The sequence below is a fragment of the Vicia villosa genome, unplaced genomic scaffold (genome assembly GCF_029867415.1).
Source record: "Vicia villosa cultivar HV-30 ecotype Madison, WI unplaced genomic scaffold, Vvil1.0 ctg.001245F_1_1, whole genome shotgun sequence".
Lineage (NCBI taxonomy): Eukaryota > Viridiplantae > Streptophyta > Magnoliopsida > Fabales > Fabaceae > Vicia > Vicia villosa.
In genome coordinates this window covers 370,275-396,267 of record NW_026705548.1, presented here as the reverse complement: position 1 = coordinate 396,267, position 25,993 = coordinate 370,275, and the positions used below count along the sequence as shown (strand labels likewise).

Sequence of the window (25,993 nt, the reverse complement as noted above, 5' to 3'; positions counted from 1 at the left end):
AGAATTGTGTGAGGAATTCAAGATTGAGCATCATAACTCTTCTCCTTACAGACCAAAAATGAACGGCGCCGTGGAAGCCGCCAACAAGAACATTAAGAAGATCGTCCAGAAAATGGTCGTCACTTACAAAGACTGGCATGAAATGCTGCCATTTGCTTTGCACGGGTACCGTACTTCAGTGCGTACTTCAACAGGGGCAACTCCCTTTTCTCTAGTATACGGCATGGAAGCTGTGCTTCCCGTAGAAGTTGAAATCCCATCAATGAGAGTCCTCATGGAGACTAAGTTATCAGAGGCTGAATGGTGTCAAAGCAGATACGATCAGTTGAACTTAATCGAAGAGAAACGTATGACTGCTCTATGCCATGGACAGTTATACCAAGCAAGGATGAAACAAGCCTTCAACAAAAAGGTTCGACCTCGTGAATTTCAAGAAGGTGACCTCGTGCTTAAAAAGATCTTGTCTTTTCAGCCAGATTCTAGGGGCAAATGTTCTCCTAATTACGAAGGCCCGTATGTTGTCAAAAGAACATTTTATGGCGGCGCCATGACTCTTGCAACCATGGATGGTGATGAACTCCCACATCCTGTAAATGCTGATGCAGTCAAGAAATACTTTGTCTAAAAAAGGAAAGAACAGCTCGGTAAGTCGAAAACCCGCAAAGGGCGACTTAGGCAAAAATGAGCGTCTCGGTGGACTGAAAACCTGAAAGGGCGGTCCAGGCAAAAATTAGAGACAATAAACAGAAAAAAATTCATCCTGGTAGATTGAAAACCTGAAAAGGCAATCTAGGCAAAAATTAGGGATTTATGACAAAGTAACTGCATCAGTCCGTACTTCGTCACCTGAGGAGTCTTTCTCATCAAAGGATCTTCAATCAAATTATCGCCAAATCTGAAGCAACAAGCACAGTTGTAACTCAAAGTTGTTAAGGGAATAGTGGTTATTGCTTTCAATGTAGCCTTTTCCGCATAATTACCATTTCCAACTTTTGTAAAAAACTCCATGGAATCACGCCTTTAGCTGATTACCATCCTATTAAATAAATTTGAGCCTTGTGCCCATTTGTTTGCAATTCTTAATTTCTTTCAGCTTGCAAAATGACGCTTTAATTATGTTATTCGCTTTTGAAACAAAAAAAAAGAAAAAAATAAGTTTTAAATGAATTTACTTCACTTTTCTTTTTCAAAATAAAAGCGAAATTTTCCTTTGAGTTGTGAACAACGGAAGGAACATCAGCAGTCGTCTCCACAGGATGAACAAAAGGATTCTCCCTGAAAAATTGTTGAGACAACGGTATTCTTGTCCCAGAAAAGAATTCTTGAAGCAATTATCCCTCGAGGTAAAGAAGCTCTTCTATCCCCAGTAAAGAAGCTCTTCTATCCCCAGTAAAGAAGCTCTTCTATCCCCAGTGAAGAAGGTCTTTTATCCCCAGTGACGAAGATTTTCCATCTCCAGTGAGGAGGTTCTTCCATCTCAATGAGAAAAGATGTTTATCTTCCCCAGAGAAGTTTAAAACATGCAACACCATTCATCACCTGTGTTATCTACACCGTGTTGAAGAACATTTGCCAAGTATCTGGTTGTATTGCGGCGTTGGTCCATCTCCAGTATATACTCCATTGTCTGTCAGTATTGTCAGTATGCATGCTACATTCATGACATTCATCATTCATACATATTTGCATCATTTATGCATTCTTGCATTTTTCAATATTCACTTGTTCAGGATATATCTATCCCAAAAAAAAAGAAAAAAAGAAGAAAGAAAAGAAAAAAAGAAACAAGTATGGGCGTGTCATCTCTCCAGTAGGTTGTCACCCATAAGCAGAAATAACATCCTTTCTTTCTCCAGTTCCCCACTAAGATCATTCCTCGTGGAAGAAGGTTGCTTTAGTTTCTCCTCTCAAAACAAAGGAGAAAATCCCCAGTTAAGTTCATTCCTCATTGGGTACAAAGTCTTGTTTGACTGTTTCTTTCCAATTCATTCATGGTTAGAACCCTGTCTTTACCAAAAATTCAAATTCCGATTCCTCAAACAGAGTCGTGAAAAAATAGACAATAAGCAATAGCCTCATCATCCGAGCAGCTTATGTCTCTTTCAAAAGCATTTCCTCTCAAGGAAATCAATCATGAAGACCATTTGACGATCAGGGCCTTATTACTGTTCACAAGGCTGAATAACCAGTAATTTCCCTAGCAAAGTCTCCAGAATCATTTTATCACTTGGCTGATAATTGATCATGTCTTCAAAACCGCTATCACAAGGCTGGTAGTCGGTAACCTTTTTGTTCTGGTTATATTATTAAACATGTCTATCACCATGCTGATAGTCGATAATATTACACGAACCTTTGAAACTCTTTTTACCTTGTCAAGTCTATCACCATGCTGGTAGTCGGTAACACAGTTTCATACCTTTCACCTTCGCATTATTAAACAAGTCTATCCCCATGCTGATAGTCGATAATGTCGATAGGTAAGCTTTTCTTACAAAGCTATCATTCCCAGGTGAAGCATACACTTGCTTTCCCAATAAAACGGATTCTCTTCCTAGAACGGATTGAGACATCCTTCCCGATCTCTTTTTCCCAGCGGAGTCAGTTCTTGATATTCCCTTGGTAAAGATATCCTTGCATCATTCGCAATTTTGGTATCTTAGGTCCAAAATTCGCGTCTTCTGATATTTAAGTCTCTTCCACCCTATCAAAACGAAGATTTTCAATCTTCATGTCTCAGGTTGAAGAAACTTAAATAGGGGCATCTGTCATACCCCAATTTTTGACCTAAGATACCACCTCATATCATTGCATATGCATCATTTGCATCTCTAACAAATTGCATAGCTGTGTTTGCTACTTGTGCTCAGCAGGGTTTAAACAAGAGATCACTCATCAGTACAAGCAACAATCAATTAGGGTTTTGTTCTCCCTTCATCTCAAATGAATCATCTTCATCAACAATCAACATTTGGTCCTCAGAGATTCACTTCAACAAGCTCAACAGCTTTGAATCGACTGAATTAGGGTTTTGCCTGAAGATAGCATACTCCTGACTTTTGCTCAGAATTTGACCTAATGGCTTGGGACATGATATCAAGACCTCAAGTGCATCATTTTGACCTAATCCATTGGCTCATAACATCTCCTACACAAAGATTGATCAGACAAATCCTCAGATCAGGGTTTTGAACTATCAGGGACTGAAATCAGGGATCACATTTGGGAAACCCTAAAAATCCCCAGGGAGTCAATCAAAGGTTTCAATCATCCTCAAATAATCCCTATGACAAAATCCAATGGAAATTACATCTCAATTCAAGACCTACAGTCATCAATTTCATCTGGTCGACAATTAGGGTTTTTGACCTAATTCACTGAACAACTGACTTTTTAATCAGGACATGGTGCCACAACTCAAACCATGGCTCAATATCCTATAATGCTTCAATGTGATCCATTCATACCATTCATTTGATGAGGATAGCCTGTTTCATTGAAAACTCCAGAAACGCGATTCGTCTGAAAAAGTCAACTGTACAAGATCACCATTGACTTTTGGGGAAATTGGGTCAACCATGACTTTTGAAGTTTTAAATCATTAATATATGATATATGAAGTCATTTGATCAAGAGAAATCAAGAAAATCAATCAAGAATCAAAAAGTCAAAAGTTTGACTTTTCATACTTAGAAATTTTTCTAAGTGTTTTTCATGGTTTTTTCCAAACTTTGGAGGGGAATAACTCAAAATTTCACCTACAAACTGAAAAAAACTTCCAACATGAAAGTTGTAGATTTTGATCCAATAAACAACTTTGACACATATAATGTTTTTCCATAAGATCAACCATTTAAGAGATATGGAGCTTCAAAGTTGGTATCTTATGAAAATTTCACTTAAAACTTCATTTTCTTCAAAGTTCATGGAACTTTTTCACCCACTTCCTTAAGGATCTTGAAGAAACTTTCAACTAGGGTTTTGAAGTGTGTAATATGAGCTTTCCAAAATGTCCAAGAGCATCAAAAAATATGGAGTGTAGCTATGGTTTTGAATTTTGACATTAGTGACCATTTCACTTGAAATTTCAAGCCATTTTTGCAAAGTTATGAACCAATTTGCCAAATAATGCAAGTAATGACACACCAAAGCAATGATTGAATGATATTTTCTGGTTTAAGATCAGATAGGAAAGGGATAAGAAGCTTGGCCAAAATAACCATGGTTTAGTTACTTTAACCATTTGCATTTAATGTGAAAGATTCCACTTTATCCCTTAAGCCAAATCATCACTTCTTGAAGAAAGTTGCAAAGCTTGGAGTTCAGAATCCTTGGCCTATAAATAGAGGTTTAAATCACTCTTCAATTCACACCAAAACCTCACAATTATAGGTTTTCTCTCTTCTTTCTTAGAATGCAAGTTTCTTAAGTTTCAAAGAGGTAAAATTCTCAACCTCTAAATCTTTGAAGTTCTGGCCAAAGTGAGGGTTCTAACATCTCATAAACATCAAATGTGATGTGTTTGATCCACTCACACACCCCAAATCACCCCAAAACTCAGATTCACTTTTCAACCTCCATATGAACATGAAATGAGCCTTATCATGCCAAAATTCACACAAGCTCATTTCTGTCCAAACTAATGCTTCTAACACATCCTATATACCATATGTGAGTTATCCCAATCATCCTCCCTGACCTGTAACTCCAAAATCATCAAGCTTGATCCTCACTTGAGTCCTACTGCAGATCGAGCATCACCAACTGGTCCAGGGGTTTTCAATTCATTCCAGGCATTCAAACACCTTCCATAAGGTCCACTGATGCTGTCCAGATCAAGAAACAACAACTGGAACTCCTCATTTGCAGAATTCAATTCTCAGTTTGGCCGTTTTTGAGGTAAGTGCTCATGAACTTCAAACTCTATCATGCACGCATCATAAATGAAATATTGATATACCATCTTGTTTCTGCACCTATGAGGATCATTAACCCTCAATCAATTGCATCATATCATGATCATACACGATTTCACAATGATTTGTCATATTAGGGTTCTTCGTGTTCATCACAAAATTGATCACCTTAGAGCAAAAATAAATGAATTATGAGGGCACCATCATGATCCTTGTAAAAAACCGAGTGAGATAGACCCTTCACTTGATCAATTTGGTTCAGTTTTCAGAAATTTCAAAATCAAATTGGGGATGTGTTCTTGGCGCCTTTTTCTGTTCAGAAATTTCAAATGTTCGTTTTTAAATATAACTAAAGGGGGTAGTTATAATAACAAGCTGCGCGCGCAGCTGGGTTGGCAAGTGTTTTGGCTGGTGAACATAAGGGCGTGAGTTCAAGCCCTAGTGGAGACAAAACCATTTTTTTTGCAACCTATTTTCTTTCATTTTTAACAAACTTCACCAATTAATTTAACCAATCAAAATTCATTATTTTCACTTCATTTTTTTTACACTCTTTATTTAATATACATATTTTGATAATATTAAAAAAAAATCACAAAAAAAGATTCATTTAATATATTTTTAATTAAGTTTAAAATGACTTGTTTTTAAGTATTTTTAATACTTTTAAATATTATTTTTCATTTGATTTTCAAACTTAATCACTTGTAAATATTTTTTGAAGCAAACCCTAATCATCTAAGTGTTAATTGAGGATAATCTTTTGTTTATCTTGATTAAATTAACTTCTTTCAAAATTTAAATCGTTTTAAAACAAGCGATCGCGATTCTCTTTCAAAACGATAAACCACTTCTTTGATTAAATCTTTTTAATTGATCAATTGATTTTCAAAACGAAGTGGGGCCTCTCGAATATTAGAGAGTGTAAGTCCCATTTCTTTTCCTTTTTGTACAGTTTTTAAAAAAAAAACTTCTTCAAAACAAAACTTTTTCAAACAATTTTCAAATCATTTTCAAAACAACGAAACTCCAAAGAAACAAAACTTTTCAAAAATACCATGGGCCTCCATGTAGGTATAAGCCCCAAGCCCTTTTATACATACCCACTCAAGTACATGAAATTAGGTATTTCATTGTACGCCTTTTGTACATATCTCAATCTGTTTTTTTTTAACTTTGAATAACAAACCAAAAATGAAGGTTTCTTTAAATCTTCCCAAAAATATACCATGGGCCTCCATGTAGGTATAAGTCCCAAGCCCCTTTGTAAATACCTGTTTACATAGCTTTGAATAAACTCAAGTGGACCTCTCCCCGAGTATAAGTCCCGAGCCCCGTGTATGCAAATGGATCATGCTTACAGGTATATTTCCTTCATAAACTCCATTATATACACACACTTTGTCATATATGTATAACTGTTCATATTTGTTCGTACTTGTTCATACTTGTGATTGTGTTATATGCTTATTCAACTTAGTACAACACTAGGTTCCCCATAGCCTCCTATTGGGCTTTGTGCAAAGAATCTCCCTAGTTTAGGTTAGGACATAGAGTATGGTTTCCCGGTGAAATCGCTCTAAGAGCTCAAACCAACTATACCATGCCTCCCCTTGGGCTTTGTACAAACGAGTGACCCTCCCATAGCCTCCTCTTGGGCTTACAATGCAAGGACCCTGGATTGTCCCTCCCATAGCCTCCTCTTGGGCTTACAATGCAAGGACCCTCGGATAGCCTCCTCTTGGGCTTCGTACAAGGACCCACGGGCTTCTTATAAGCATCCCCAATATCCAAAACACAAATACCCTAGGAGATTAGACATTTTTCATCTCTATGCTAGGAGTATCTCTTCTATATCATCACAAACAATCAATCAATCAAAATCAAACTTTTTTGCCACAAGGCTGGCTAATCAATCAAACTTTTTTTGCCACAAGGCTGGCTAATCAATCAAACTTTTTTGCCACAAGGCTGGCTAATCAATCAAACTGTTTTACCACCGTACTGGATGATTAATCAAAGTTTTTGTCACAAGGCTGACTTCATTGAAACTTTTGCCACAAGGCTGGCTGATTAATCAAAGTTTTTGTCACAAGGCTGACTTCATTGAAACTTTTGCCACAAGGCTGGTTAAACAAACAAAAACATCTTTATCATTCTAAGCACCCTAAGTGGCATGGCCCCGGGCTTATAATGAAAAGATTTTTAAACAAAAACAAACAGATGTATGTGATGATATAGATTAAATACATCTAGCATTTAGACGACATTTGTCTATTTTCCTTTGCTTCCACTAGCATAAGTGGGAACTACGATTGCTCTGACTTTCTCAACATCCCTTTGAGAATACGTAGGCACAAGGTCGATCCTTGGCGAGCAAAACAAAACAAAAAAAACCATTCAAACCTTAGCACCCGTAGACCCCGAGCTACAGATGCTCTGATTCCCTCTAAGGGATATGTATGCAGAGGATCGCGATGATCTTTGCGAGCATAATCAAACAAACACCTTAGGTCCCACCTATTTCACAAGAACCTCTCAACAAGAATGGAATGAAAAACAAAGCAAAGAAACCTATAGAGTACTATAGATACGTTGGGTGCTAATACCTTCCCTTCGTATAACCAACCCTCTTACCCAAAGATCTCTCCCCCCACTTTTAGGTTATTGCAGCTTTTTTCCTTTTCCTCCTTTGGAAATAATAAAAAGTTTGGTCCGTACAAAAGAAAAATCATTTTTTTGAGCACTCGAGCCCAAAGAAGGCATCAGGTGTCTCATCCACAAAAAAGAGGAACAAAACGATTTTTCGCCCGCGACAACGACCAACATCCGTACTCTTGCTCGGCCAGCCTCTTGGCTAAAGTCATCACTCTCACAAGACTAATGACTTGGGGGGCTCCTGTTCTGGCTTGGGCCGAGCAGGCCCAGCTTCTCTCACTAGCCGAGCAGGCCCAATTCATTGGGCCCATTTACTGGGTAACCGTCAAGGAGCTATCCACGCGCGAAGACCACGCGTCACGCAGCGGGAGATTCGGTCAACCACCTTCGAACCCTACGCTATGATCATCCAGAACGTGGGTCACCTGCTGACTCAGCCCTAGCACAAGGACGTTCTGGCAGTTTCCTAGCACGTGGGCCTCCAATTAGATTTGGCCCAATTAGGAAACCTTGGCCCAGCGCTGGGGGCTATAAATACCCTCTCTCACCAGAGGGTCAGGTATTCTATTCTATTCACTCTCAACCCTCATTCTCTGATAGCTACTAACTTAAGCATCGGAGAACCTTGCAGGTACCCCCTCCCCATCTTGCTCTCCAAGCCAGATTCTGCTGCCTTGACGATTCTTCTGATCAGGTACGATCAGTTATATTAACCATAGTTTGTTGTAAGTGATAGCACGCACAGACCTCATTATTTCATCTTCTGATCGGTGATATGACACTAGAGAATGTCATGCTAGATTTTCATTCCTGATGAAGCTGTATGAAAACCACCTGATTGTAGTTATGGATGTTGTAGGTGATGATACACAGGTTGTATATCATAGAGCATGTGCATCGAGGTCACACTTCATGGTTTTGATCAAAATGTGCATATTTGTGGACAAAAGTGTGACTTATGTCGATATTGTTTACATTAAATACTTCATTGACTTGAAGTAGGGATGGCAACGGGTGCCCGCGGGTGCGGGTTTTATACTACCCAAACCCGCACCCGAAATTACCACCCGAACCCGAACCCAAACCCAAACCCAAAAGCTATTCGGGTGACAAAATAACACCCACGCCCACACCCGTTGGGTTCGAGTTTTTTCACCCAAACCCAAACCCGCAACAAAATACATAAAATATATTTTTCCTACAATTTTCTTACAACTTTCCATAATATATATATATATATATATATATATATATATATATTATATAATATTATATATATATATTATATATAATATATTATATAATATATATATATATATATAATATATATATATATATATTATATAATATATTATATTTAATATATATATATATATATATATATATATATATATATATATATATTCGGGTGTGATTTCGGGTTTCGGGCGCGGGTTTCACACTACCCAAACCCACACCCGAAATATCGGGTGGCACCCAAACCCAGTCAACTAGGGTTTTCACCCGTTGACTCGGGTTCGGGTGCGGGTGGGCCCCGCGGGTTTGGGTCTGTTTGCCATCCCTAACTTGAAGAGATTCATGAGTACAGCTAAGGACAACTTGTTTGGTTTACCTCTACTCCAAGTTAGTTGAAGCTAGTTTATGGAATATGAGACAGATGACAACAAACAATTGTCTATTTACAATAATATTTTTACATCCTTACTGATATTAATAGCATTATACCTGTGTTACACTCTTACTGGTATTTCATCTTAACCATTTTCAAACACGGATCCACCAGTATTTTTCATGTCTCTCCGATTGGGATTATGTTGAAGACTACTCTGAGGAATTGTCATGTGCCTATTCGATTATCCCACTCAAGGAGAATCCAATGATCGAGTCGTTCTAAGTTTCTCATGACTGCATCGTGCAGGATGATATATGTTTCACGTCGTACGGTGAACACTGTGAGGCACGATCCTTGAAGGAGAAATCTTTTACTCTTTATGGTTGACTTGTGGGTCTTGACTTATGTACCCTCATATACTTGGGCAAGTAATGCGGTAGTTCGGGTATCTGCAGCGTATACTTAGAGACATCGCAGTTGCTGCTCATGCCACTATCCTTCATAAAGATATTGATGAGATATTTATTGAGTACTATGAGCATCTGATTCAAGAGGATGTGTGTCGTATGCCAATTCCTCGTCCATGAAATATGGAATACGTTTATATCCAATGATTTTATAGAGTTTCGTATCCTTAGATTACATTAGATGCAAAAAGAGATCCCCCGATGTCAGCACATCAAGATATACTATAAGGTGAGCAGGCTAGGGTGGACCATGTCGTGGATGTGTTGTTGATATATCATTGTATTGTGGCTATAGGGAAAGAGGTCATAGCTAGATGCGAGTTTCATGAATGTAGTTTCTATATGGTCACTCTACTAGACATCTTAGCACATGCACGACATGTATTTTGTACATGAGACATAGGATGAACATGAGTGTCAGATATACGTAGTAGTTGTCTTTTACTTTGTATTTTGATATTAACATTTTGAAATTTTGTATTAAGATTTGTTATATTTTATGAACAGTGATGTATGGTTTATCAACGTCTTGTTCAAATATTTGATTTTATTATTGAATGACAAATATGTATGATTGAGATTGATTGATAAATGACTCATAATATAAAATTTATTTAAATTTATTGTCTAAGTGTGAAAAATCTGTCCAAAAATTTGTTTGAATTTTAAAATCTGAACTCACCCTATTGTAAAGAAACACATTTACATACACTGACAATGCGTATGATTTATCCAGAGATTAAAATGAAATGTCTCTAATAAAATGATTTTGTGTATAATAAGCTCTTTTAAATAAGGACATTTTAGAGTCTCTATATTGAGTTTTTATAATGTCCACCACCTTTTTCAAACCATTGTTGAAGTTTATTCGTCACTTGTATCATGCCAGTAGCTATCCATCTATTTCATTAAAGGGTAGGTTTATATCAACATCAAAAATAAAAATTGTATGTTCGATCAATTATCACGTTGCTTTATGTAATATCTTTCAATTGCGGGAATAGGATATGAGTAAATAGCAAAGTAGTACTAGTGAGTAGTGAGTAGTGACCATGATAATGATAGCAGAAAATACTCAAACATACTCCTAACAATTATTAAATAAAAATGGAATTTAATTAACTTGGGTGAATTAACTTGAGTAATCTCACAACCATCCTTATCAACAGAAGGAAAAAAAATCATGAATTTCAAGAAGTTAATACATGAAAAGAACTGAAAACATTTAAAATTAAATATGACCCCATGATAAGCACCAATTTTTAAGAAAAAAAATCAAATGGCCCCAATTCCGAAATATTTAAATTTTAGCAATCGAAAAATCATATAATCCAAGATAATTTGATGGGGGACAGGTAGCACAAAATACAAATAACAAGATAGTATTGAAGAGAAAGATTAATTACAAGTATCCAGCTACAGCCACACAACAAAATAATGAACAATGCTGTTGCATCAAGAGACTAGTAAATTGATCATTCTTTCTGGAAAGGAGAAAACTCAGCTAGAAATAAGGCTAGTATTGTAATTTTACTAAAGGTATCAAGCACATTTTTATCACAATAATGCAAGCATTCTATGCACTAATGCAAATGATTTTGTTTCATCAAAAGCAACACTTTCATTGTGGAAACTAGAATATACTGAACCTCCACCATACCATTACCATCTATTTATCTATATATATATATTGTTTCAAGCATTCTGCTATTACAGCATAAATATCACATTGTTCCTTCCTTTACATCCAAAATACCTTATCCAACAAAATAAACCCCCCAAAACTGTGTAAATTAACAACCCGTAGCATTGAAAGTGGTAAATCTTCAGGGCTTATCAGATTCAGGACCATGATTCTGTGTGGCCAATCCAATACCTTCATTTCGGTGCTTCTCCCAGAAGCCAGTATCAGCCTTAGAGTGTGCCCAATAGTACAAAATGGAAACCACCATAGAGAACAAGGTCAAGGCAGCCCCAGCAGCAAACACACCCTTGCGAAGAGTGGCGCAAGACAAGTCATGCTTTGTAAAATACCCTTGGTATTTTGTGTGGTATGCATTCCGCGCAGATCCTGCTAACAAGCACGCCTCTGCTCCCAAAAAACCAAGCCTGATTTTACCGCAACAATAATAAAAATCATCGTTATGGACACATATCTAGGCCTTATGAACTGAGTTCAAAACAGATTTTCATATCTTTTATAAACTAAAACTTCAAACTTGATACTAGAGATGAAAATAGTAAGTTACTTATGGACAAGGTTAATTAGTTATTTGACATTAGAGCAATGTTATCAAATTGCCCTGCCATGGCCGCTATGGCGGATATACATGGCGGTTTTTGGGCTCGCCGCAATGGTAAATATCGGCGCTATTGCGGGTTTTTCCGCCATAATACGCAATAACAGCGTCGCAAAGCGGCCTGTATGGCGGGATTTTGGCTCTCCGCCATCGACAACACCATATTAGAGACAAATTAACATTAACTACCGGAGTGGAATGGAGTGAAATAGAGTGACATGTATATCTCATTCTATTGTTTGGATATTTTAGGATGGAATGTAACAAAAATGTTATTCCATCCAAGTCAGAAGGAAGAAAAATTCGAGTAAGTTATGGAATTGGATGAAATACATTTCATCATGTCGTGCTTCATTCCTTCATCTTTTTACCCATAACGTTATTTCATTCCGTCAATCCAAACATAGCTTAACCGACTAACTTTGTCTCTAGTATCAACTAACTAAGAAATTTTATCTCTAACTCTTGGAATATATAGTATCTGATCTCAATCTAACGACCGCCAATATTAAAGGTGCATAAATGGGATCTTGCAGATTTGAACCGCGCCCCAGCAGTCTGATATCTCTGCATAACTACCAATTGAGCTGTCTTAACTGGACAATCCATTTTTAATTGCAAAGTAAACAATCAAAACAAAGTGAAATATAGCTCAAGTTAATTTGTTTACTAAATTTTTTTTTTTTTTAACTTTTGTATTCACTAACTCACACTAAAAACTCGAACAAATAAAAGAGATAGGGTTTTTTAAACAAAAGTTGTGATAATTGGAAAGTTACCATGAGAGAACGAAGAAGATAACCGCACAAGTAGTGGAACAACCGGAAACAAGACCTTTACCGCAGCATAGACATCTAGTAACAACATAAAGGATAGCTTGACTGAGGAGAATTAGAGAGCAGGCGGCGAGACCGTAGATGGTGGAAGCGTCGGTGGTGTAAACACAGAAAGATCGGTCGTCGTACTCATCGGGAACCACTTTGGCCTGAAAAAGAATAACGAGATTCGAGAAAGAAATACAAAAAAAAAAAAAAAATCAAAAGCAGTGGTGTGAATTAACGGGAGATAGGGATTACCAGACTACGACGTCGTTCGGCGCCGATGGCGAAAACGAAAGCTAAGAGATGGAGAGAAATGATGGCTACTATGAGGGTAATTGAAACGGCCATGATTTTGGTCTTCAATTTGATTCAATTCAACAACCAAGTAAAGTAATCCTTTTCTTTTTCTTTCAGAGTCACTCACTTCACTGTCTAGCGGTGACTACTACGGACTAGTGTGTGTACTGTCCGCTGGCTTTCGGTTTTGTTAAGTAAAAATATCAGTCAAATTTTATTTTATTTATTTTTTTCCTTTTTAGTTTCTATTCCCACTTCTGTGTTCTTTGTCCTCTTTTTTTTCTTTCTATCCGTTAGCTTTTTCTTTTTCCTTCTTTTTCTTTATACTGCCAAAATATTGTAGCATAAAATAAAATAAAAAACTTCTCACAATGGGATATATGTATATATTAAGCAACAAATAAAAAAATATCCGTAATTGATTATTTATAAATTTATTTATTTCTTTTTAAAGTGTAATAATAAAAATTTTAATATTTTTGCTAAAAACTTTAAATAAATAAAAAATTCTCTCTCTTCATTCATTATATATATATATATATATATATATATATATATATATATATATATATATATATATATATATATATATATATATATATATATATATATATATATAAAAGAAATACTTTGTTCCGGTGTAATCTATTTTTCTATCATTTTTACCCTTACTTTATTGTGTAATTTACATAATAACTTTCATTTTAACTACTATTATTAACTTCCTCATAATTTCCTACTAATAACTTCCACTTGATATGTTTTTTAAAATTAAATTTAAACAAAAATATTGTTTATATTTTCTCAGACGAGCATTGAAAAATCGGACATACAAGCACGTGAGTGCTCGTCTAGAAGCTAGTGGTTGAATAATGGAAAATAAAACAATCAAGAGAAAGATGAAAACAGGTATAGCAACATAACTAAAGTTCAAATAATACAAAAATTCATTCATCTCTCTATATTTATTTATGTAAATTTTAGAGCTTAATTTTTTCATATTTTATTTATTATATCGTTCATTTTTATATCGTTCTCACTTTGGCATCGGAGTACCTTATAGATACATCCTCCATTTTCTGAAGTTTAACAAGTTGCAGGCCAAGACAATCCATTCTAATTAGGTAAGATTAGTGGTGTCGTCAATGGGAAACTATTTGCTCCCTCGTCTTCTCTTAGCACAAGACCAAAGCAATTTCAATCAATTTACCGATCATCATGGCCAACAACAACAATGAAGCTAACGCCAATGGTAACCCCTTCCATCTCGCTGAACTGATCGAAAATGCCATTACTGACCCCTTCCTCTTCCTCGACCCAAGTCTCGCTGCGCATTCTTAATCCACAAGAAGCTCCATCAATTTCCATCTGTGTGTTGACAGATATGACATACTCATATGGGTTGTTGTGCCCATCAAACTTGACCAATGAAGGCGACTTGAAATTCTCTAGTACTGGCGTTCCCAAATCACATTAGAGAGAGGTTGGGTCTAGGATTTCAGTCTTCTCAAGAGGTTCAGCCTCCTGCTGACGCTGCTGGAAGTGAAGGACATTGTCCTTCAATATTTTACTCTAATGACGTAAGTCGTCCATGGTAGGGCAACTCTGCCATATTCTTTCATTGTACTAGTGTTGGTCAGAGTTGCTACTTTCTTGTTTACCATGTTGAATATGGGTGGAAGATGTGACTAGCATTATGACTGTCTAATGTACTGGTGGCCCAAATTCGTTTTACCAGACTCCATGACAGACGCTAATTGTATTGTTAATAATACAATGAGCGACAATACACAATTGTGTATGGTTGCTAGAGGACTTTAAGGTTATTGTGATGTTAGAGCAAGCTCTCATAACAATGATGAGAAATTTTGTATATGATGTTTTCAGAGTAAATTGAATTCCTTCTGAACCTTAGGGTTGAAGTATTTATAAGAATCTCTTGAGGCTGAATCTTAGGCTCCAAAAAAGCAGTAATAACATTTTCTCTCATAGGAGCATAGAAAATTTATAGTTATTTATCTTATTACTCTAAAGAACATGACTCTCTTTTCTTGACTTCCTCTCTTGTACCGTTATAGGTAGAGATATGCCACTCCCGTTGTTTTAATAAATCAACAGGTGTTTCAATAAAAAGGCAAATAAGAAACTAACGAGGATGATATATCACACCGCCTATCATTGGACAACTCCCTGCAAGGCCTTTCAGGGGGCCTTTTTAAATATACTAGAACATTTTTCATCTTTATCCCTTTGTAAATATAATAGAACATTTTTCATCTTTATCGTAAAAATGAATAGAATTTTTTCATTCTTAATTCTTTATTATTTTGAACTACAAAAAAATTGAATAAATTTAAGAAATGAATGAGAATGTGTTTGTTTCAAGGTTGTGAAAAATATTTTTGGAAATATGGTCATCGAAATACAACATTCTCATGTTTGATTTAACTTTAAAAGAATTATTTCGAGGCATATTTTATCCTCATAAACTTTATTTATATATAATTCTTTTATTTTTATTCCAAAATTTAAAGGGTAAGAATCAAATATTTTCACGAGAATAATTATAATTATAACTCCCCACAACTACTCACATATTTATTTAATTTATTCTTTTAAATAAAGATTATAAACTTTTTAGTTGTTATCAAACACTTGAATAGAAATATTATTTTAAATAATAATAATAATAATAATAATAATGGAAATGGAATAGAATTTTAAGAAATGTTATTTTTAAATTGAAACAAACACACCCCGAATGAACTCATAAATATGATTTTTTTATTTTAAAAATTAAAATTAAGAATTAATGAATATCCACATTGCATTTACACAGTTGTTCAATAAAATGTAACCATGATGTTATTTCTTGTAGGTATTTCATAAGTGCTTTTTAAAATAAGGAAAATAACCAAAAAAAATTATGGGAACTAATTTCTTTTTTGTAAAGAAAAAAATTTAGATACAATTTTAAGTGAGATTCTTATTATTTTTCAATGAAAATATTATAAGGGTCTGTTTGGTAAAAATAGCAGTTGACTGATAAGTTAGCTGACAGCTTATAGCTTATGACTGATGGCTGATGACTGATGACTTATAGCTTATAGCGGATGGTTGAGACTGATAGCTTATAAGTTAACTGAAGTGTTTGGTAAAATTAGCGGTTAAATTAACTTATAAATGTAAAATGACATAAAAGATATTTAATATATAATTATTTTATTTTAAATTAAAATAAATTTTAAGGGTTAAAAATGGATTTTATTTAAAATAATAAAGATAAAAAAGGAAGAAAAAATAATAAGCTATAAGACATAAGCTAAAACGCTATTTGAAATAGCGTCTGGAAAATAAACTATAAGTTAGTAAAATAAGCTATAAGCTCGTGATGAAAAGATCGTTACCAAACGGGTCTAAATTATCATACGAGCTTATAAGACATAAGACATAAGCTATAAGCTCGAAAAGAGGTCTTCCCAAACAGAGCCTAAGTGTATAATTTTTTTCTATTTTCACTTTTTAAATGATAGATATTAAGAAAATATACTTGTCATATTTAATTGGAAAATAGGAAGAAACTCACTTAGAAATTGTATCTAAATTTTTTTTTTAAAATTAAATCAAATTGAAAGAAAATAAAATATTATAGTAAATAGTAAATATTCATTTACACATTAAAAACAATAAATGAGAATTAAGGATGCACACTGATATTGTAAAAAATAGATAAATCTTTAGGTTTAATCATCCCATCCTTTGTGGTCATTTAGTAATTGACTGATCCTTCATTTTCGTATCTTGACACGAAATATTTTCATACCAAATCATAACAATTGCAATTGAAAAACAGAAAATTAATTCAGCTAAGATCCATTTACATTTTAGGAATACACAATCACAAAAACACAACAATGAACCATTAGCAATTGCATTCCTCAATCTCAATTAACACACAAACGTTACTCCTCTTGGGTTGTTATACTTAAGAACAAATTGCGCGTAAATCAATTTTGAAAAAGAAAATCAATTCTAAATGTTCTATCTATCACTGATTTTTCAGATATTGTGCAATTAATATCATTATTTTTTTTACCTTATTTGAAATTTCCCTTCTGATTTTTCTCTTTTTCTATATACATGAGATTTTCCGATTTCTCTTAATTTGATAAAAAAAATCACAGTTTCCACGTTGTTGTTGTTTTTGTGCATCGAATCTCAAACTCAATTGCCATGGCTACCTCTGATCTCTCATTGCTTTTGCCAAGGGTTCTCATCGTTTCTCGACGTACTATTCGCAAGAACAAATTTGTAGATTTTGTTGGTAAGATTTCTTACTCACTTTATTTGTAGTTATTGTTACAATTTGTACCTGTTAGGTCATGCATGTGCTTTCTTGTTACTAATATTTGAATTTGTTAAATGTAACGCTCTATACTTTTAATTCTTTGTTCATCATTTTTGTGTCATAAAGACATTACGTAACTACCTCTTAAAAAATATATAAGAGATTTATTTCGGCTTAACCATCGTCTTTACATATTTAACTCTTCTAAATTTGAGGGATTATTCTCTTTAGTTAAGCAAACAACTATTGTATTGAATAAATTCTAACTAGTATAGTACACCGAATTGAACAGGTGAGTATCATCTTGATCTGATTGTAAGATATGGAGCTGTTCCAATCATTGTCCCTAGAGTCAGTGGAATTCACACTCTCTTAGAAAGCTTTGAGCCTATCCATGGTGTTCTTCTTTGTGAAGGTGAGGATATTGATCCCTCTCATTATGATGATCCTGAACTTTGTGGACTTACACCTGAAGAGCTTGAAGCTATAAGGGAGCTTCACCCCAGTGATGCTGCCATTGATAAAGAGAAAGACTCCATTGAGCTAAGGCTTGCAAAACTCTGTCTTGAAAGAAATATACCTTATTTGGGTATATGCAGAGGCTCTCAAATTCTGAATGTTTCATGTGGAGGCACACTTTACCAAGATATAGAAAGAGAGATAGGGGAGAAAAACCATGAGTTTCAAAGAGTGGTTCACATGGACTATCTAAATTATGATGGACATCGGCATTCGATAAATGTTATCGAGAACACCCCTTTGCATGATTGGTTTAAAGATTCTTTTGTGGATGAGAAAATGGAGATCATGGTGAATAGTTACCACCACCAAGGTGTTAAGCGACTGGCAGAAAGATTTGTTCCAATGGCATTTGCTCCAGATGGTTTGATTGAAGGATTTTACGATCCTGATAATTATAGTCCTGAAGATGGAAAGTTTATCATGGGACTTCAGTTTCATCCAGAGAGAATGAGGAACCATGACAGTGATGAATTTGATTATCCTGGATGCAGTATGGCTTATCAGGTATATACACTTTTTGTTCTTACACTTTTCGCAATGCATGTGGAATTTCTATAAGAAATAAAATTGAAGGATTTCTGTTGCTGTTTGTGAAATAGGAGTTTGCAAAAGCTGTAGTAGCTTATGAGAAAAAACTTAGCAGCTCAATACTTGTCCCCAAGTCTCCGAAGCTAAACGAGGAACTTGAGCAAAAGAGAAAACAGATTGTGAAAAGTTTTTCAGTCGCTAGAGACATGTATAAGTCCGATTCTCATGTCGATGTAAGCCAAAGTTCTGAACTTAAACCAGGAGCAGACTTTCTACAGGTTACTCAAAAGCTCTACTCTTTACATGGATTATGTCGCTAAAGTATAACAAAACCCGTCATGTCGGTTCGTAACATCTTACTACCAGTACCACGGACTGTATTGCCAAATTTTATATACTTTAGAGACTAGCTAGTATAAACTCAATTTATCTTTGTGATAATGTTTGGTTTTACAGGCAAGTACAGCACTGAGTTTGCAGCAGGAGAATAGGCTAAAGCAGGTTGGGGCAACATATAGAAACGGTTCGAGTTATGCACAAAAAATGAAAATGAATCAGATGAGGGAGAAAGCTGCTAGGAACATGATGTCAAATATGTCAGTGGAACAGTTAACAGAATTGGTGTCTTTTTATGGATTGATGCATCAGATTTGTTCGGAGACAATTGACAGAAAGATGAATGAACTAGTTGTAGAAGAAAGTATGAATGAACTAGTTGTAGAAGAAAGTTGACAGTAAAGTAGTAGAATTATAAGTCTGCAGAAAATTTTGATACATTTTTGGTTTGTTTTTTCTCCATTTCAAATTTGAAAGGGACACTATTATGTTTTTGTTTTATTTACATTAGTCAGTTAGTGAAATACTGAATTTTTTTTTCTTTTCTAACTAGAAATAGACTTTCAAGTTTGTAAGCAAACCATTATATCCATTAAAATGCACTGTGGACTTTATACCCCGTTGGAGATTTATCTTCTCAATTTATAAATTTTTGGAGTTATTTGAGGTGTATGTTCTAAGAGTTGTCGGTTTTTAAGATTGTAGTTCCTTTTGTTTTCTTGTACTCTTCCCATTAATAAAAAAATAAGTAACTTGCACACAAGAATAAAAAATATGACCACAAGCATATGAGAAACACTCATAGCAGCCTCCCTCAAGCATATGAGAAACACAGCCTCCCTCAATTGTAGATATTATGTGTCAAACAAGTCAATAAAGGCTATGTTTGGGAGTTTGGAGGGGAGGGAAAGACTTCCAAAAACAATTTTAAAAAAATGTAGAAAAATATTTGATATTTTTTGAAAAAATGAATTTGTTTAGAATGATAAAAGAGTTATTATCATTACTAAATTTTTAATTTTCAAAATAGTATAACAACCTAAAAGATATATCGAAAATTTATGTAAGCCCTTCAAAACCCTCCAAAACCCTCCTTCAATACAATTTTTGAGTTCCCTCATTTTATGGGGTTTTTGGTGTTACGAATAAACTCAAACCCTCCAAAATCCTCCTACCCAAAATCTATTTATTCTTTTCACCCAATTCCTCCTATTTTCCAAAGTCCTCCCCTCCCTTCCCCTCCAAACTCCCAAACATAGCCTAAAGGAATCACGAATTTAGAGGTATATGCCATGAATATGGTGAAAAGTCTCCATCTAGACCTTGTTGACAGAATAGAAAATAATTGAGGAAAAACTTGATTTATCATACAAAAATCCAATACTACATCACGAGATATTGTGACAGCATTAAATCCATTTAATAATTTCACTAAATCCATTTAATAATTTATCATTACATAGTATGTCTATTATAACATTTTATAATTATAATTTGAATTTATTTTCCCTTAATTGATATCAAAACTCAACCAAAAAATTCTACTAGTATTGCAGCTAACAAAACATAACTATGGTAATTCAGATACAAATTTGGGGCAATTCAAAGCATGAGTTACATAACACTTAACAGCAACACCATATGCATTAGAGTAAAATTACCCCCAACATATTTAAAGATCCTCCCTATAATGGTGATCATCAGGACATAAAAAAGCAGCCTGTTCTGTTCAACAAAACCATACCGACATAGATATATTTAGAAAAGAAGAAACAATCGATGTAGGGCTCGTCGATGTTAGCAAAACAAAACAACCTCACAACAAACATCAGCCACCACTCGTGAAGCTTCTCTTAAATTTGTACATCCACCATCAACAACACATTCTGAAACACCCTTACAAACCGCTGCTTGTCTAGAGCTTTGCTTCTTTTATTTCGACTTTTACTCTTTCTGATTCTTTTGCTTATTACAGCAGAAAGTTACAGAGGAGAGAGCTTAACATCTTTTATACCTTTTCTTTTTTCCTTCATGTCAAAAAGGTGATTAATTCTGATTTCATAAAGTACAACATCTAAGAATTGGGCCGGGGGAGGATGCAGGACCAATTCTTAAGCAGTTACATGCGTGAACCGTGTTCACGCAATCAACGGCTGAAAAACAGGAAATCTGGGTGACTGACCTGAAGCAGTCTTAACCATTTATCAGCATTCTGTAAAAGAGAGTTGGATAACTGGCGCTCGTATCCACCACTTGGAGTCCACAGGGGTCCCTTGAACTTGTATGAGGCGAGACCAAAAACAGGTAAAGATATTTTTGGGACACCATCCATCTCAGTTGGATGTGATGGTACAGGAGGCTGCACTCTTTGTGAACCTGAAAAGGAGAACAATATTTGTTCCATTAAGGCAATTGAAGCAAAACATGAATTAGACAACTGGTTATCATCACATACAATTGTAGCATCTTGCAATGATTTAACCATGGAAATAAATTAAGCACTTATAGCTGGCAGTGTAAGCTTAAATAGAAACATCAGCCATGATAGAACACAACAAGTCTTTATGGTAGATGAGAAAGAACAGTCAACACAATGGGGTATTGGAAAATGAAATTCTGATTTTCATAATTGTAAACATGTGGAAAAAACATCACGATTTACAAAACTTTTGATAACATTTATGATTCAAAATTAAAAAGAGGTCACCTTGGCCAATAACTTGCTACCGAAAGCAAAGATGACACATTGTGACATTAAGTAAGTATCAAAATAAGCTAATCGTTGTTGATCTAGCTTATACACAAGTGTTTCTGCTATAAGTGCTTAATTAAGTTGTCTATCATACTGAGCCTTATCGCTAAAAGCCTAATACAAAATGCCAATCGAAGTAAGAAATTCATTCATTTAAATAAAAAATACTCGTGTAAATTGTAAAGTAATAGACGGCTCTGTTATCATCATTTCTCAAACGATGTTATAAAGCAAAATCAAACACCTAAAACGAAGGAAAATCCATCCTACCTCCCACAGGTGTAGAAAGAGAATGGTATGTCAGAAAGCACGCATCAAGATCTTTTAATGTCTGACCCATTGGGATTCGGTATATAGGATACCTACAAACCGAATATAGAACCAGGTCAGTCCCATGTGCATATGTTTAAGTAGAATGTTAAAGTACATGAATAAAGAAAAATACCATGCTACAGATATCCAACTTGATGATAGTATATCACAACTTCTAAGTGTCAGCAGTTGAGGGAAACGAAAAGCAAGGTCCATCATCTATCCACCAAAAAAAAATGGAAATTAATCAAAAGCTAAACAAAGTTATGGAAATAAGAAACAGCCATAGATTTGGCAATGTAGAGTCAGTGAGTTATCACACCTTATCAGCCAAAGGTTCGCGGCCATAAGGAGTGTCCCGTTCAAGATACTCAAATAGCAAGTAGCCCTGAGAATTGACAGATTCACCATCATCACTAGAAAAGCCATCTTGCGGAAGAGTATGCTGATTTCTCACAGATAATCCACCCATCCAATGAGATAATAAGTCATCCGAGAGATGGGGAAGATTCCTTTGTTCCCTATATCCTCTAGCAGGTTCACAATCACTGCTACCATCACTACTTGAGTCCCTGAAATCACTGTCACTATCCTCACCTAGTTGCCTGTGACAGAACAAAACAATAATATATTAATATGGTATTATGGGTTGCTCCTTAGAATGAATATTCACCAAAATCAATCTTTCAAACAGGGCCAGAGTAAGCAATATACCTAGACTTTACATGTGGCTTGGCAGTCTGGGCATAAATTTGAATCCCAGAAAGATAAGGAACATAGTATTGAACAACACTATCTTTATCATTTAATACAAGCGGCACTCCAGCCCCATAAGCACTCCACTCCCTGAATGATTCCCATAAATCACCAAGAACAAAGTAAGGTGGAACCTCCTCACTGCACGTCCTAAAGCCTCTCGTGTTCCTCTGCAGTATCCAACTTACAATCAAAAAAAGAACAACAAATCTTCACATCTATTTACCATACAATTCCCTAATCACATTTTCTATTAAAGAAACTCATAAATGTCATTAATATTCTCTATCAAAAATTGCCTTTTGGACTCCTATTAAAATGCAGACAAAAACATCACAATAATAATCAAGTAAACTAGTGCTTATTTGTATTGTTATAGTATTTAATTTGATTGATTTTACAAGCAAAAAAAAAACTTTAGACAAATATCACTAGCATTTTAAAACTTTTAATTAACATATAACATTTAATAATGTATTAAATATGATTATCTTCCATAAAAACTGCACTATATAATACTTTCTATTTATCGCACATAAGTAAAAACTAGCTTTGCCTGACCAGTCACGGCCTGACTCGAAGATTTATCAAACAGATAACCATTACAACCGATGAAAGCCGATTTGACTCTACATATAGGAGCTGCCAGATGATGAACCAGAGCCATAACAGTTATCCATTCATTGATTTCTCAAAGCCATGTGTTGCCATTACACCCTAACAGAAAGCTTAACTTTATGTCATAGTATTAATTTATTAAAATTCATTATCCATGTGCTTAGTGTTTCCCTCCCTCATTCAATGCATCGGTCACAAACAAAAACACAGACATTAAAACAAAACTTCAGTTATTCCAACAATTAAACATACTAAATCAACTAAAAACAGTTTTAATAAGAAAGCATTAAATAAGCTCTAGTAACTAAAATAGAAAAAAAAAAAAAAAAAACAACCTTAGAAAGATGCTGAGCATGCACAGACGGCGTAACCGATTTCAAAAACCTCTCCAAGTTACTCAACCGCTTCACCTCCGTTTCACACGAACTCACAGCAGCTACTTTCTTGGTCTCTTCAGACCCAACCCGGTTACTCTCACGTTTCTTCTCCTTGTCAACCGAATCCACCGATTTCTCTCTCACCACCGACCGACTAACCGTCACATCGCTGTGAGCTCTCCGAATCCTCTCATTCTCCGCCGTGTGTAACAACCGGCGAGCTTGCGGCGGATTGTAAAACCGATCCTCACCACGACCACGCGAAAAGTTGATGCTAGTACCCAACATTCCTAAGGGTGCGAAAAAAATAAGACCCAGAAATCAAAAACGGAACTTTCTTAAATGGGTATTCCAAAAACCTCGAGTGTAGTCAACGGATGAAGCTATTACAAATTTCGATAGAAACGAAGAAGAAGAAGAGGATCTATGGAAATTGAAATTAAGATTGAGATTGAGAATTTAGGGTTTGTGGAAATTGGGGTTTTTGTTGAAAAGGGTTATTAGAGTTGAATCGGAAAAAGCGAAGTGAGTGTTTGAGTTAAATAAAAAGGGGGAACGTGGAGAGAGTCAGAAAATGGATCTGGTTTATGTTGGAGAGTGGAGGTAGAAAGGGTAGGGACGAAGGGTAAATGGGTAATTTCATAAACGGGGAAATGAAGAGTAAAAGAAACAATAAATAAAGGAAAGAAGGAAAAAAAGGAGATTGGATTGAAGACGAACTAGTTCCCTGTCGTTGAAGGCCAACCACGAACTAAACGTTTTAATGTTTTATTTATTATGTTATCGTTATTAATATTGGTTTTTTTTTTTAATAACTTTTGTTTATTATTTCTATTTTAAATTTAAATTTAAATCTATCACACTTATATTCTTGTTTTGACATATCATCATTTTTGGGATGATAAGGATGATTCTTTATAATTTAAAATTCTAGATTTTGCTTTTCTCTCTCTTCTTTCTTCTGTTTTTAAATTTCAACTCACGCCAATTTTTTCATGTTTCTCTCCATTTTAAAAATCTCAAAATTTTAAACTTCCCTCTCTTTCTACTTGTGCTCCATTTTTCATCTTCTTTTTCTTTTTTATTTTATTCTTTGTTTCTCCTCACCATTTTTTTTGTGAATAAATTATTTTTTAAATTTATTTTTAATAGTTTTATGGAAATTAGGAACTATACTAACTAAAATTGAGAAATAGTGAGATAAATTTAAAAAACAAAATACTACATCAACTAACTATTTAAGATCCAAAATGTCTCCTATCTTTCTAAAATGTACTTTTAATTTTACAATATTACACTATTATTTGACATGTTTGGTAATTAACATAATATATATTTTATCAATTATTAATCATGTTTTTTATGATTTATCTGTCTCTATCAGTATTGTTTTTTAATTCAAGTCAAATAAAAGAAAAGCATGGTCATTCGCATAATTAGGTTAGTAAGGTAGAAAAGAAAGAGGGAGAAGTGATATGGGTAGATCGATAAAAGAAAACATAATTAGAGGAGAAAAGAAATAAAAAAGAAGGAGAACGAAAAAAGGAAAAGGGAAGACAAGAGGAGAAAGAAGGAGAAATAGGGTAGTGAACGGCAATTTATGGTTAGGAGAGAAAAGCATCGCATGCATATTGATAGCATGGAGAGTCATGATGTTAGAGTAAATTGGACTCTTTTCTTCTTCGTATAAAGTTTATATTCTTCCCATTGTAAGGAAGTCCATTTCCCTCAACTTCTTCAAAAGGTAATTTTTTTTATTCCAATAAATTTTTTTTTTATTTTTTTAATAATGTTACTTTGTTTTCTTTGTATTTTTAAATAAGTACTTTTGTTGATTTGAGTTTGTTTTTTTAGAATGTATTGAAGATAGAGAAAATATGAGTTCAATCAAAGATGAAAAGAGAACAAAAATTGTTGAGACGGGGAATGTGAGGATGATATATGATTTTTTTTCTGCGTTTAGGTGAGACAACCTTAATGCTTTAGTTTAAATCATATTTTAATTTTATTTGGAAATTGGACAATTTTGAGTGTTTAGTTGGAGATATTTTTTCCTCTATTTCTCTCTCTTTTTTTTAATATAATTTTAAATTTTCAAAAACTACTTTATTCATCTTTTTTACTTTTTCATAACTTTCATGCAACTTTTCATCTCTGATTCACAACAAGATAATCAGAATCGTGAATAGCTTCAAGTTTTCATTTCATTAAGCCATAAACTAACATTTTCAATATTTACAATTTAGATTTATTTTGAATTTTGGCATTTGGAATATTCATGATTTTTTGTCTCTTCTTAATCAAAGTTTTAGATCTTTTAATTGGAGTATCTTAATGTTGTGCACATGATCAGATATTTTTGTGTGATTGTTA

At 34.6% G+C, this 25,993-nt stretch overlaps 3 protein-coding genes across 3 annotated transcripts; 1 reads left to right on the top strand and 2 right to left on the bottom strand.

Annotated features, from left to right (window-relative positions):
* Nucleotides 1–11,181: 11,181 nt before the first annotated feature.
* Nucleotides 11,182–13,268, bottom strand: LOC131634156 (uncharacterized). The gene is made up of 3 exons (XM_058904811.1): nt 13,030–13,268; nt 12,733–12,938; nt 11,182–11,762 (listed from the first exon to the last, which is right to left on the bottom strand). Exons 1-3 carry the CDS (start codon nt 13,120–13,122, stop codon nt 11,480–11,482), a joined length of 582 nt encoding a protein of 193 aa, XP_058760794.1. The 5' UTR covers nt 13,123–13,268; the 3' UTR covers nt 11,182–11,479.
* Nucleotides 13,269–17,304: 4,036 nt separating this feature from the next.
* Nucleotides 17,305–19,201, top strand: LOC131634174 (putative glutamine amidotransferase GAT1_2.1). The gene is made up of 4 exons (XM_058904830.1): nt 17,305–17,395; nt 17,712–18,445; nt 18,541–18,747; nt 18,926–19,201. Exons 1-4 carry the CDS (start codon nt 17,305–17,307, stop codon nt 19,199–19,201), a joined length of 1,308 nt encoding a protein of 435 aa, XP_058760813.1.
* A 1,131-nt stretch (nt 19,202–20,332) lies between these two features.
* On the bottom strand, nt 20,333–24,344 carry LOC131634169 (uncharacterized). The gene is made up of 6 exons (XM_058904824.1): nt 23,579–24,344; nt 22,584–22,795; nt 22,192–22,474; nt 22,003–22,088; nt 21,828–21,919; nt 20,333–21,181 (listed from the first exon to the last, which is right to left on the bottom strand). The coding sequence occupies exons 1-6, from the start codon at nt 23,906–23,908 to the stop codon at nt 20,952–20,954; spliced, it is 1,233 nt and encodes a 410-aa protein (XP_058760807.1). The 5' UTR covers nt 23,909–24,344; the 3' UTR covers nt 20,333–20,951.
* Nucleotides 24,345–25,993: the final 1,649 nt, after the last annotated feature.